Here is a 14,984-nt window from a genome sequence, read left to right on the forward strand (position 1 = left end):
AAGAAGAGTTGGGCAGAGCTTAAAAATAAACCATGCAGGGGTTGGGTGCTTGGGCCTTGCGGCCCGCATTTAAATATTGGGCACTTATTAGCCAGGGGCGCATGCGCACCCAGGGGTGGGCGACTTCACTCGTCAGCTCAGCCCAGCTGCCCAGGCAGCCACAGCAGTAAAGAAAGATGGCCGAGAGCACAAGTGCTCGTCGGTGGGCAGACGAGCCAGTAAACCGGCTCGAACTGCGGGCGCACGGGGTGCCAGGCAGTCTGGCATTGCACCATCTTCATCTTCCTTCTTCAAGTCGACAGCAGTGTACCTTTCAAGCCAGGGTGGGGGAGGGAACCAACCTCGCTGCCCAAAATCCCCGAGACGGTTGAAGGTCGCGCCGCTCGGGGCTACTACTGCCACACCAACAGTAGCCCCAGCTGAAGGTTCCTAAAGTCTTCCTTCGGAGTTCCGATGTGTTTTAGTTCCGTTGCGCGCTCAGCATTCCGCAGCTTCTCAAGTTCCAGCCCACAGTTCGTCTACACTTCGCATCCAGGGCACATCGAGCTCCTCTGCTGTGCCTTCACCGACGGAACTGCTTCCTGCCACGCGCCGAGCAGCATCTAGGCTACCTTTCACCCCGATAGCCGTAATAACGACTCCACCAAGCTGGCCAGTGGTCCGCGGACTGTTATTGGTTATTCACAGCCACTCCAGCGAGATTGCAACTCTCGTGCTGGGATCCTGTATCCACCACCCGCGGGACGCGGTCGGTAGCAGATGGCGCTGCTAGGCCGCCCCCAGGCCAGCCTTCGGTTACCCAATAGGTCACAGGGAACTACCAGCCAACAGCCCTCGAGAGAGATGCATACGCCCCGAGAGACGACCGCCGACCTGAAATATTGTTGCGAAACCATTTATGATGCCAAATGGTTGCGGACGGTGCAGAAAACATGGGCCCCGATTCCTTGAGCGGGCTCGTGGTGGCATGCGACTCAGGTTAAACGCTGCCACGCTGCAGATATAAACGGGTCGCGGTTGTAGGGACCCGCCTGCACCTGACACCTCCCCCCCCTCCACACCTTCCCACAACACATTGTACTTATAGGCATCTAGTAAGGGAGTATTTGGGCAGAGGGCAATACAATGGGGTTTGAGCTAATTGTTGTACACCGCACTATGGGCCATATTTGCCTGAAAATTGTGTTCTTTCAAGTATGTATTATTATTTTAATCACTTGTGTACATCAGTATTGCAAAAAAAAGTGTTGTATTAGTATTGTTTTATCTGTGTAGGTATAGTAGGTATATATTTTTGAAGGGAAAATTTTTTAAGCACAATGAGAGTAATATTTCAATTATAATAGCAAAGCCAAACTTTAATTCAAAGTTTCCGTAAAACATTATTTTGAAGGGTTTCTGTCACCAAAGAGATTTAAAGAGAGCACTTATTACGAGTTGAGTTATGAATTGCCAAAGAAGTGTCGCTTTTATCCATGCTCCATGATTTTATCACGTCCACTGAGTTAACACACTTTTTTTTTTTTTTAAGTTGTGACTCTAAATGATCGGTTGTCTAAATACGTGGTCATAATTTTTATCAATCGGGTAAGCCTGTTTGATATAATTTATGAATTAAGTCAGCATGAAATACTCTATCAAAGGCTTTTTCTTTGTCCAAAATCGCTGCGATTATAGCTATTCCTAGTAAACGCAGTTATTAATTGTTCTGCCATACGGATCAACTGATGCGTTGAGTTTCGCAAGATTATTTTTTTTTTTTACCACGAAGTTGACCGTGCAAGGGAAGAACTTCGGTTATGTTCGGGATTTGATCGCAATGTAGAATCCCTTTGTTTTGAAGAGTCCATTAGAAATATTTTGTAGGGTAGAGTGGCAACACTTTGTATTGATAAATGAGATTTGACAGCTGACAAATTACTTTTTTTTTTTGACGTTACAATGCAGGTGTTGTGTTGAGTTATATAGATTTTGAAGTTTAGTGTCTGGCGTAGAACAAATGAAAATTTCAAAAGCTTTGTAACAACCGTGCGCACTTAACCTAGTGGAACTGAACTCAGTAACGTAATTAAATGTTTATTTACTTATAAAATACTTTTTTTGTCTTTTTAATGAAGTCGTCATCCGGATTAGGTTACGCGCTAGAATTCAGGCGTAATAATAATCATCATTTATTCCATGAGACGTGTCTGAAATTCAAAATTTTAGTGATCTAGCGCGTGCAGTTGTTGCCAGTGGGGCAAGTTAATGTGCAGTGTTATTTTATGTATGATGTCGGAACATGATTACCAATCATTTCAGTCTTCATTTCAAGGCGGAACGATTGATTTATTTATTGAAACACTCACAGGGACCACATTCGAAGTGACCGTGTCACCTTTTGACACTATAATGTCCATCAAGTTAAAAATCCAGAGGGTTGAAGGTAAGTACGCTGACTCATTTCAAAGTTTGTATATGCATAATTATTACTTTTTACTTGTTGCTTATACAGCCTATGTATGTAACTATGGTTTTGCGTTGTCATTATTTTAAACTGTGACTGATGGTTGCAACCATTGGCGAATATCTGTGGATTTACAAAAAAATAAATAAAGGGGGGGGGGGGGGGGGAGGGTTATGTTCATCATTCATGTTTCACAGTTACAATTTTTCAAACGCAAGTGACTTTCTTCTCCCCTTCCGCTCTCAGTGAGGAGCTTTACATTCCCGGTGGTGGGGGGTGGGTTGGAACTGGCTGGGTTCCCTGGTATTTATGCCCATGGTTGCAGCATGCTAACCTAAACAGTTTTTTAAATCGAGATTTTGGTACCTACTAGAAGAACTGATAGGACATAAAAAGGCTTAAATTCAGCAGCTGCACTGCAGCTGTCTCTCTTATTCCCACAAACTCATTATAGACTGGGCTTTGAATTCAGGAGCCATGTGGTACAGTGAACCTTATATCTAGCCAACATATGGGACTGCACCTATTCAAAATTAAGTAATCAGTTGGCAAAAAAAGTGAGCAAAAATTTTTATAACCATACACACTAGTAGTCTAAACAATGTTAACTTACTCTTTAAGATTATTTTATTTTGCTATTTAATTTTATAAAAAACTAGTTAAAATATTAGAAACATACCAAGGAAACAATAACAATCAAAAAATATTCATAACAGTACTGATAACATTTTCATCATTAGTTTTAACATCCTTACCATCTGTAAATTTTTAGGACGGTTTACAGTACAAGTTCCATTTGATCCTGTGTCCTACCAAACTGGTTTGGAATTTAAAAAAGTTTTAAGTAAATTAAAAACCAGCTTATAATTAAAATGTTTACCTTTAGTTACTCACTAGTTTAGTTTTAATTATAAGTCCATACTTGAGCCATGCTCCAAAAAACAAAATACATTTGCAATTATTTTTTCTTCTTCTAATATATGATTCTTTTTACAAGCAGGAGGGCCATCGTCATAAGGGGGGGGGGGGGGGGGGCAAAAACCCCAGGACCCAAGCACTAAGGGGGCCCAGCTGAATTTCGAAATATTTGTTATGCTTGTGTTTACCCTTATAGTATGGCAAAATTGCATGCTCCTATATACATTGATCCTATGGTAGACCTACATGTTTTATTGCTTTAATTTAGTATGTCAAAAACTTCTGATATAGCAAAAATTATGATTGTAAATTTCATACAAAAGAAAATATTTCTACCCTGACCTGTCATAATATGTTTGCATTGTTATATTTAAGTTTTTGTTATACAACTATACTCTTTAGACATACTCAACTAAAAACTACAATCGTGTACCACAGGACCAATATATACAGGATCATGCCATCAGGATCACGGGATAAACTTGGTCACGTGATATGAAATAATTACTAGACAAAAATTACAACTCTATTGCTGTAAAAAAATTCATTGGAATCCTTACATGTTAGGCAATATTTCCAGATCACATTTACAGTTCTGGCCATGGTAATTTTTAGTCTTTAGTTGTTTTTTTTTTTTTTTTTTTTGTGGTGGTTTGAAAAATTATATATTTAGTAAATGGTAGGGAGATGTACAAACATTTTGGCCCCTCGGCACTTAGTTTCTCTAGATGGCCCTGGATGTTAGTAGTATATTCTTACACATTCTTTGAGAATCATGTACGCATGAATGAGTGAAATAATGAAACAGGAAGGGCAGTTCTGCGGAGCGACATGTGACAGCCGTGCTCCTGCCGCCGTGGTGGCAGGTATCCCCGTGTCGCAGCAGCACCTGCTGTTCGGCATGCGGGAGCTGGACGACCGGGCCTGTCTGGTGGACTGCGCCATCCACCACGGGGCCACGCTCAAGCTGGTGCTGTCCGTCCGCGGCGGGCCGGTGGGCACGCGGCGGCCGCCCTCCCTCGACGACCTGGCCTGGCGCGAGCTGCAGGACCTCGTCGAGAACAGCCGGTGAGAGTCTCTCTATCTTCTCTTCTTCTCTTCTCTTCTTCCCTTCTCTTCTTCCCTTCTCTTCTTCCCTTCTCTTCTTCCATTCTCTTCTTCCCTTCTCTTCTTCCCTTCTCTTCTTCTCTTCTCTTCTTCTCTCTTCTTCTCTTCTTCTCATCTCTTCTTCTATTCTCTTCTTCTATTCTCTTCTTCTCTCTTCTTCTCTCTTCTTCTCTTCTCATCTCTTCTTCTCTTCTCTTCTTCTCTTCTCTTCTCTCTTCTCTCCTCTCTTCTCTTCTCTCCTCATCGAGAACAGCCGGTGAGAGTCTCTCTCTCTCTGTCTCTCTCTCTGGTTCTCTTTCTCTCTCTCTCTCTCTCTCTCTCTCGCACACGCGCACACACACACATTGATGTGGGACTACGAGCGTCGCCTGAAAGGTTCCCCACCTCAACGTGAAGATGGCAGCGCTCGTCAACAAAATTCAGGGAATTTGTTTGCGGATGCTTTGGAATATACTCCGAATTTTCAGCCATTTTGGACGCACAATTTTTTTTTTTAACAATTGTTTGCGTGAGTCTCTGCGAAACAGTTGTTTATGAAGGTGATGGCCTCCTCATTGGATAAAAATCTCTGTCGTCCGAGCACAACTTTTAACCTAGGTGACAAAAAAAAAGTCATTTGAGTCTACATCTGGTGAGTAAGGAGAGTTCAAATAGTATATTTTTGCCATGGTAACTGCTGAGGTGTGAGAAGGTGTGTGTGTCTTGGTGAAACAAAAAAAAATTCTGCTAATATAGCCTTTGTCTGCAATTTCTGCCTTCATATTGTCAAGCATGGGTGTCGCAAGGATATATTTTTTGGGGGGGACTTCAATTCATTTAGTGTTGAGGAATATCCATCCCCTGGAAAAAAGCAGGGGGTCCGGGGTCCTCCCCCGGGAAAATTTGGGGTTTGAAGGTGCAAAAAGGTGGTTTTTAGGCATTTTTCTTTCCAAAATATTCTAATTATATTGGTTTGCAATATATAATTTATTTTTTATAAAAAATATTTTCAGAGAACAAATTTGTAAAAACACAGTTAACATATCTGTATTCGGTATCAGACCTGATTTTGATTTTACACAAAGATCAAATTAAAAAGTGCTCACATTACCACGATTGGACTAAATTCACCATGCGCAACATATGGGTTATATCACAGAAATCATATTTTTAATATAAATACGAAACTAAATATATTATTGGAGGGGATGAAATTGAAGACTTTTATTATTGGGGGGGACGTGTCCCCCCCCCCCCCCCCCCCCCCTTCCCCTGGTTGCGACGCCCATGTTGTCAATTAATGATACATTGTATGCTCCTGTCATGTTTTTCTTGTGTCAAGATAATCAATTAAGACAACTTCATGACTATCCTAGAAAACTGTCATCACTTTCCCAGCCAAAGGATGTCTTTGCCTTTTTTAGAGTTTACATATTTGTTTTCGCATTTGGTGGTGTCGCAAACGTTTATCACCCAAGCTATTACAGCCATGTTTAAATCCACGTGCCCAAAATATCACTGTGGTAAATGATGGTGCAGAGTCCCAGTACACAGCGTCCAATTCATATTTGATTTGCGTAGGTGTATTGCCTTTCAAAAAAACAAATATTTAATGACAACTATGTACTTAATTTTCCATTTTCACAAAAACATGCACATCATTTTACGCAAATGATTGTTAAAAAAACAAATGCATGTCTAAATGGCTGAAATTTCAGAGATTACATTCCAAAGAATGATGCAACCTGTGCCCAAAAGAAACCAAGTGCCAGAGTAAAAAACAAGAAAGAAAATTAACTAAATAATTCCACCTTATGATGTTATTTAAAAAACAAAAACAAAAAAACATTGTAATTTGAGTTAAGTTGTGTCAATTTGCAGATAATTTAAAGGCTTTAGTTACACTTTTGGGCTAAATGGTGCATTAAATTCCATTTAGGTGATATAAATATTTATATCATGCTAAGAAGTGTTTGTAACACAGTTTACTGAATAATAAATTTAAAAAAAATTCTATGAATTTAATATCTAGAACCATATATATACATATATAGCATACTTGAAACACCAAAGCTTTATTCTCTTGCAACCATTATTCTATTTGTTTATTTCCCCCAAGATCACTTAATTGCATAAAATTGAAATGTTTCTTCTTGTGACATGTATTGCATCCCACATTTTATTTGACGTAGTTAACCATCACATTTTGTAAGCGCACACAAATGATATATAGGACCATGTTATGCAACAAGGAACCTACCTTCAGAAACTGAAAGCTGACACAAATGTGGTTTTGTAAATCCTTATAGTAAAAATTTTATGAAACCTTCACAGAAAATTATTCTGTTTTCAATCAGTGGGAGATTAAGTAATAGGTGATTCTTTGTAACATAAATATTGACTATCTTGGGGTTTCCTCCATGATACCTACCACTTTTGCTACTAAACTTAGCAACCAAAAGATATCTTTCTCAGCAAACAATAAACATGCAAGTAATTGCTAACCAGCTACACTCACTACACACACAGAGTAGCAGTTTCAGAAAATAGATGGAAAATATTACTTTATTAAATTCTGTGGTTATTGTATCATTGTAGTTTAGTATAACATGACTTTTACAATATCTTTGTGCAAACTTGTTTATATAAAACAATCTAATGTATGCAACTAAACAGTAGTGATGGGTCTAATAAAATTTTTCTCTAATTCAAATTTCGAAATTATTTGTATAAGAGAAGCCTCAAATTTGTATCTGTATCTGAACAGTCAGGGAATAAAATAAAATATGAGTAAAAACACATTTAAGTTTTGAAAAAACAAAACCATTATATAATGGTTTTGAATAAAAAAAATATATAATTTAATTTCATGTTTTTTTTTGTGTCAAAAACGTCCACTGAAGTTTTAAACAAATGTTCCTAGAGTATTGCAGCTGGTGGCAATAGCTTCAGTAGACAGGGGATATATAGTTTGAATTTATAATTTTTTTTTTCTCAGTTATTTCTCTTAAAATTATTTTTCCTCGAATATCAAATGTTGTGAATACTAAAGATTTGATTGGCCCATCACTACTCACAGGTTCTGTGAGGGGGTGGGTGGTGGGATATTCCCCCCTCCATCCCATCAAATTATAAAAGATCTTTAAAAATCTATCATTCTCACCAACGAAGGGAAAGAGTTTGAGAGCAGACAGCAGGCACACTGTGCTCCTGCCCCTACTGAAGAGCTGTGTCAGCTGGCCTCACGAGTGAGTGCGTGTGTGTGGGGGGGCGTGCTCGCCAGAGGGGAGACGGGGGAGCCGCTGCCCGCCGGCTGCCACGTCACCATCCTGGTGTTCCGCGAGGGCGACCAGGTGAACCTGTTCCGGGTGGTGGAGAACGAGGACGGGACGTACTCCCCGCTGTCGGAGTCCGGGAGCGGCACCACCATCAGGTGCGTCACCCGCCTCACGGCCGCTGTCGTGCCTCTGTGGGACCGGGGTTGGAACATCGCAGTACTTCCCCAGACCACCAACAATACAGTCTTTAGAATTTTTCACACCTAAAAATGTACGTGAAAACCCCCTTTAGCCTCAGAAAATACACTTTAAAGGAGAAGCCATGAATCAAAACTAGTATAGACAAGTGCAATGGCTCTTAAATAAGTAAATAAATAGATAAATTTTCAGTAAATCTGGAGCAGTTTGTAAATTGCGCATTAACACCTGGGGAGCACTGCTCGCAGTTTGGCGTCCCTGCCGGTGGCCACCTTATCACTTCAGCAGTGAGGATGTCCAGTAGATGCAGTGGTCGGGTCACTCCTCCCACGGTAGTGGTCTGAGTTTGATTCCAGGCAGGGTCGAACCCGGATTTTTGGCAAGTGGAAAACAATGTTGAACGTGGCCGTGAGTCTGGGTACTTCCATTTCCCCCACCCATTCGTTCCTTCAATGCTTCATTCTCGTATCAGTCCTCGTCGCTAATGATCTCAATATCGAATTAAGTTTGTTCGTTCATTCATCCTTAGAATTCCAATCTGTGACCGTGGCTCTTTACTGGCAAAAAAGCTTCAGTACCGCTTAAGGTAGATTTTTTTGTGTTTACTGTCCCACAGTGAGTACAAGTGACAATAAAACTAAGTCTAAATCACTTGTTTTAGTGGTTTTTATCAGTAATGTATTATACTTTTACATACATTCGGGATGTGGAGAACAGGTATAAATATATCTTCAAGCAGCTGCAGTACATTCATGCTTATCACCATTGGGGAAAAAAAGGCCAGTAGACCAGTATTAAAATAAGATGCTCACACTTTGGTACGCATACAGTTTTGTTAGCAGCATGTCCAGAAAAGTAGTTCCTTGACTTAACACTTCATAATAGGTTTTTTTTTTAAATTTTTGTCTGTAAAAAAAATTATTTTTGTGTGTTGATTTAAATAATTATTTGGTGTGAGAGCAAATTGTTATATTTTCAATAATGTAACAATGTAATTTTGCTTGTGGCAAGCCTATGAATTACTGGGCTCGTGAAAATTTAATTTAGGCCTTTGACAGAAGAGTACTGAAAATATATTGTAGCAGGCTTTCGAAAATGTTCATTTAAGCATCAACTACCTATAACTGTGTGCTGGTCTTGGGTTGTAGCGTTATCAGTATCGCAAAAATCTCTACTTTTGTTCCTGGTTTATGTAAGAAATGCTGGAAATGAAAGTCAAAATTAAATGTACATTTTACATTAATAATCATTCAAGTGCTACATAAAGTTTTTTGGATAATATGTTAGAAATTCTAGTTAGAAATCAACTTCATTATTCTCTAAGAATAAGAATTGAAACACCCAAACATTTAAATATAAATTCCAAGTTTTAAATTTTACTATAGAATATTGAATAGACAACATATTGTTTCCAATTACAAAAGAAATGTGTTTAAAATAAATCAAATAACTTACATGTCATGAATTTATACATTATGTTCAGAAATTATCTGAGCTGATTTTGTAAGCAGGAAAACTTCTCAACTAAATCAATTAAAAAATTTATATTCATCGCAGTGTAAGTTTAACTTGAGCCAGCTTAACTAACACTTACTTTATTTTGGGTAAAAAATAGGAAGCTCTTACGGACGACACTGGTAGGTAGCCTCTACGCGCTAGGCAGTGGACATGCGTGCATCTACCAATCGTCTTTTTGTCATGATGCAAATTCTATATGAGTACTATGCAAGACGTTGTGTCATCTAATTATGTCATTGAAAACTATGTAACAAAGTTCATTGTACATGCCTTGGGTTGTTTCATAGATACCTCTTTAGTGTGAAGGTTTTAAGGGTACTTCTGTGTGTATGTTAAAGTGCTTTAAATAAATTTGTGCCAAGTGCCTTATTGTCTTGAAAGCATGTGTTGTCTCTAGATTTTTTTTTGTTGGTAAAATGATGGGGAATATTTTGAGAAATTTTCTGTAAAAATTCTATAAAATTTTCTGTCAAAGACCTACAGCATCAGGTTTAAGCGAATTTCCTTAGTAATTATTAAAAGTCTTTTTTGCTCCCGCATCAGATGCTATTGGTAGAGGCAAGATTATATGATGAATATTGATTAGGGATGGGTTGAGTACACATTTTTATCGATTCCGATACCAGTACCGATTCCTAAATTTCGATTCTCGATTCCGAGTCATTCCAGTTTTCGATTCCTGGTAATTCTGGTCACATAATTAAAACTACTTAAGAATTGAATGCATTACATAATGATAATAACATGTATAAAGGATAATTATAAACTTAGGATGAAATGTTGAGGGTTGTTTTTTTTTTTTTTTTAATTACCAGTGAAGAAGCATCTTCACATAAAGTTTGTTTGTTAGTAAGTACTAGGCTGTGCACAAAGAAGTTCAACATTTAGACAGGGTTATTTAACAGGCGATAACGCTGATAACATAACATCTTTGTTCAAAATGGGTTCAAAGGTAGCACTATTTTTTTCTGTGGTACCTTTTGACTTAGTTGGTGACAGTGCTGTAAACAAAAGTTTGTTTTTCTTCAAAGACTTATTTTTTCTGGTAGTAATGTGTGCCGGGATTTCAAATGCTTCATTAAATTGGTTGTAGATTTATAAGTACCGCTCCGTGAAATTTGCGCACTACCATGATTACAAATTGCATATTTGTCATTTTCACTATTGATGCGAAAATGTTCCCAAACTTTAGACATGTTGTTACAATATCAGACCATTCGCATTGTAATTTGAAACGACAGTCGGCGAACATTTTTTTACTAACAAACTAGCAAAACACTTGAAAATAGTTTTAGCAAAACAATATTTGTGCCAAATAAATAGCATAAATGCGAAACAATTCACAGTAACCTCAATAGCACGACTAGCCAGGTTACTGTGAATTGTTTTGCATTTATGCTATTTATTTGGCACAAATATTGTTTTGCTAAAACTATTTTCAAGTGTTTTTCTAGTAATTATTACAGTTTTCCTTTGCAAGAAATAAACACGAGCCTCTGTTGGCGGTATGGCCAGAGAATTCTCTATTATCGATTGTTGCTTTCATTATACAATTTGTCCCGTACGCAACAAATCGATACGTTTCGACTTGACTTTATATTTTATGGCCACCAGAGATTTTGTGGAGGCCATCATCCTTGAATGGCTCACAACTAAAATGGTGACGACACGTGATGTGATCTCGTTTCATAACCGTCACTTTCTTCACAAAAAGCAATGGACTTTTCTTAACTGCAAATAAAATTAATAACCCTTTTTACAATTTATTTACGTCTAATACATGAGTGAGGAATAATGTTCTTCGATCGTGGAGTTTTAATTAAAGGTTAAACATGCCCGGTAACATTGTTTTTATTTATTTTTATTCGTATAAAATTAATATTTAATAATAATGAGCATTATTAGGAATTTTATGCGCATACGGCAGGCAAGATATATTAAAATAAGTAAGTAAAGTTGAGACGAAAATATATTACTACTGTATTTTCTTAACTTCACCGATTCCTAACCGTCCTTGACTCAGGTGAAGTTAGATTCGAATCTCAGATTCGTTTTCCAGCGCGTACCATAATTATAGTACAGCACGATAAAACCGAACGAAAATGATCCACGGCTTCAGTGCAAGAAGGACATAAAGAAATTATATGGTAAATGTGCATTTAACAAGAAAAATTATTTATAAACATCTGTTTCTGCCTCTTTTACAGCCCCCCGAACTTGGCACTTTTAAACACCCATAGGTCAAAATCGCCAAGTTTAAGGTGATTTAAAATGAAAACCGAATTTTCTACCTAAATACCAATAACACCACCCTAAACTACGCTACTCTGGGTACAACACAGTATACCAGATTCAGATTCATATCTGTTTCTGCCTCTTTTACAGCCCCCCGAACTTGGCAAATTTAAACACCCATAGGTCAAAATCGCCCAGTTTAAGGTGATTTAAAATAAAAACCGAATTTTCTACCTTATCACGAATAACACGACCTTGAACTATGCTACTCTGGGTACATCACAGTATACCAGATTCAGATTCATATCTGTTTCTGCCTCTTTTACAGCCCTCCGAACTTGGCACATTTAAACACCAATTGGTCAAAATCGCCAAGTTTAAGGCTATTTAAAATGAAAACCGAATTTTCTACCTTATCACGAATAACACCACCTTAAACAACGCTACTCTGGGTACAACTAAGTATACCAGATTCAGATTCATATCTGTTTCTGCCTCTTTTACAGCCCTCCGAACTTGGCACATTTAAACACCCATTGGTCAAAATCGCCAAGTTTAAGGTGATTTAAAATGAAAACCGAATTTTCTACCTTATCACGAATAACACCACCATAAACTACGCTACTCTGGGTAGAACTCAGTATACCATATTCAGAGTCATATCTGTTTCTGCCTCTTTTACAGCCCTCCGAACTTGGCAAATTTAAACACCATATATGTCAATATCGCCAAGTTTAAAGTGATTTAAAATGAAAATCGAATTTTCTACCTAAATACCAATAACACCACCCTAAACTACGCTACTCTGGGTACAACACAGTATACCAGATTCAGATTCATATCTGTTTCTGCCTCTTTTACAGCCCCCCGAACTTGGCAAATTTAAACACCCATAGGTCAAAATCGCCCAGTTTAAGGTGATTTAAAATAAAAACCGAATTTTCTACCTTATCACGAATAACACGACCTTAAACTATGCTACTCTGGGTACATCACAGTATACCAGATTCAGATTCATATCTGTTTCTGCCTCTTTTACAGCCCTCCGAACTTGGCACATTTAAACACCAATTGGTCAAAATTGCCATGTTTAAGGTGATTTAAAATGAAAACCGAATTTTCTACCTATATACCTATAACACCACCTTAAACTACGCTACTCTGGGTACAACACAGTATACCAGATTCAGATTCATATCTGTTTCTGCCTCTTTTACAGCCCTCCGAACTTGGCACATTCAAACACCAATTGGTCAAAATCGCCAAGTTTAAGGTGATTTAAAATGAAAACCGAATTTTCTACCTAAATACCAATAACACCACCTTAATCTACGCTACTCTGGGTACAACACAGTATACCAGATTCAGATTCATATCTGTTTCTGCCTCTTTTACAGCCCCCCGAACTTGTCACTTTTAAACACCCATAGGTAAAAATCGCCAGGTTTAAGGTGATTTAAAATGAAAAACGAATTTTCTACCTTATCACGAATAACACCACCTTAAACAACGCTACTCTGGGTACAACTAAGTATACCAGATTCAGATTCATATCTGTTTGTGACTCTTTTACAGCCCCCCGAACTTGGCACTTTTAAACACCTATAGGTAAAAATCGCCAGGTTTAAGGTGATTTAAAATGAAAAACGAATTTTCTACCTTATCACGAATAACACCACCTTAAACTACGCTACTCTGGGTACAACTAAGTATACCAGATTCAGATTCATATCTGTTTCTGCCTCTTTTACAGCCCCCCGAACTTGGCACTTTTAAACACCCATAGGTAAAAATCGCCATGTTTAAGGTGATTTAAAATGAAACCGAATTTTCTACCTTATCACGAATAACACCACCTTAAACTACGCTGCTCTGGGTACAAGACAGTATATCAGATTCAGATTCATATCTGTTTCTGGCTCTTTTACAGCCCTCCGAACTTGGCAAATTTAAACACCCATAGGTCAAAATCGCCAAGTTTAAGGTGATTTAAAATGAAAACCGAATTTTCTACCTAAATACCAATAACACCACCCTAAACTACGCTACTCTGGGTACAACACAGTATACCAGATTCAGATTCATATCTGTTTCTGCCTCTTTTACAGCCCTCCGAACTTGGCACATTGAAACACCAATTGGTCAAAATCGCCATGTTTAAGGTGATTTAAAATGAAACCGAATTTTCTACCTTATCACGAATAACACCACCTTAAACTACGCTGCTCTGGGTACAAGACAGTATATCAGATTCAGATTCATATCTGTTTCTGGCTCTTTTACAGCCCTCTGAACTTGGCACATTCAAACACCAATTGGTCAAAATCGCCAAGTTTAAGGTGATTTAAAATGAAAACCGAATTTTCTACCTAAATACCAATAACACCACCCTAAACTACGCTTCTCTGGGTACAAGACATTATATCAGATTCAGATTCATATCTGTTTCTGGCTCTTTTACAGCCCTCCGAACTTGGCAAATTTAAACACCCATAGGTCAAAATCGCCAAGTTTAAGGTGATTTAAAATGAATACCGAATTCTCTACCTAAATACCAATAACACCACCTTAATCTACGCTACTCTGGGTACAACACAGTATACCAGATTCAGATTCATATCTGTTTCTGCCTCTTTTACAGCCCTCCGAACTTGGCACATTCAAACACCAATTGGTCAAAATCGCCAAGTTTAAGGTGATTTAAAATGAAAACCGAATTTTCTACCTAAATACCAATAACACCGCCTTAAACTGCGCTACTCTGGGTACAACACAGTATACCAGATTCAGATTCATATCTGTTTCTGCCTCTTTTACAGCCCTCCGAACTTGGCACATTCAAACACCAATTGGTCAAAATCGCCAAGTTTAAGGTGATTTAAAATGAAAACCGAATTTTCTACCTAAATACCAATAACACCGCCTTAAACTGCGCTACTCTGGGTACAACACAGTATACCAGATTCAGATTCATATCTGTTTCTGCCTCTTTTACAGCTTTCCGAACTTGGCACATTCAAACACCAATTGGTCAAAATCGCCAAGTTTAAGGTGATTTAAAATGAAAACCGAATTTTCTACCTAAATACCAATAACACCGCCTTAAACTGCGCTACTCTGGGTACAACACAGTATACCAGATTCAGATTCATATCTGTTTCTGCCTCTTTTACAGCCCTCCGAACTTGGCACATTTAAACACCAATTGGTCAAAATCGCCAAGTTTAAGGTGATTTAAAATGAAAACCGAATTTTCTACCTTATCACGAATAACACCACCATAAACTACGCTACTCTGGGTACAA

General features: G+C 38.3%; 1 protein-coding gene across 2 annotated transcripts in view; it reads left to right on the top strand.

The window, feature by feature from the left end:
- The first annotated feature begins 1,507 nt into the window (after nucleotides 1–1,507).
- LOC134542742 (AN1-type zinc finger protein 4-like) overlaps nucleotides 1,508–14,984 on the top strand; it is a 40,166-nt gene continuing 26,689 nt past the window's right edge. The window contains exons 1-4 of one of the 2 annotated variants that reach the window (XM_063387241.1): nucleotides 1,515–1,587; nucleotides 2,351–2,425; nucleotides 4,231–4,432; nucleotides 7,734–7,883. In XM_063387241.1, coding sequence (XP_063243311.1) covers nucleotides 2,392–2,425; nucleotides 4,231–4,432; nucleotides 7,734–7,883 — 386 coding nt within the window. In that variant the 5' untranslated portion in view covers nucleotides 1,515–1,587; nucleotides 2,351–2,391. Of the gene's footprint in view, nucleotides 2,426–4,230; nucleotides 4,433–7,733; nucleotides 7,884–14,984 lie in introns of both variants that reach the window. The other variant, XM_063387240.1, reaches the window with a different exon arrangement.

The sequence above is a fragment of the Bacillus rossius genome, assembly GCF_032445375.1.
Source record: "Bacillus rossius redtenbacheri isolate Brsri chromosome 9 unlocalized genomic scaffold, Brsri_v3 Brsri_v3_scf9_1, whole genome shotgun sequence".
In the NCBI taxonomy this organism is placed as follows: Eukaryota; Metazoa; Arthropoda; class Insecta; order Phasmatodea; family Bacillidae; genus Bacillus; species Bacillus rossius.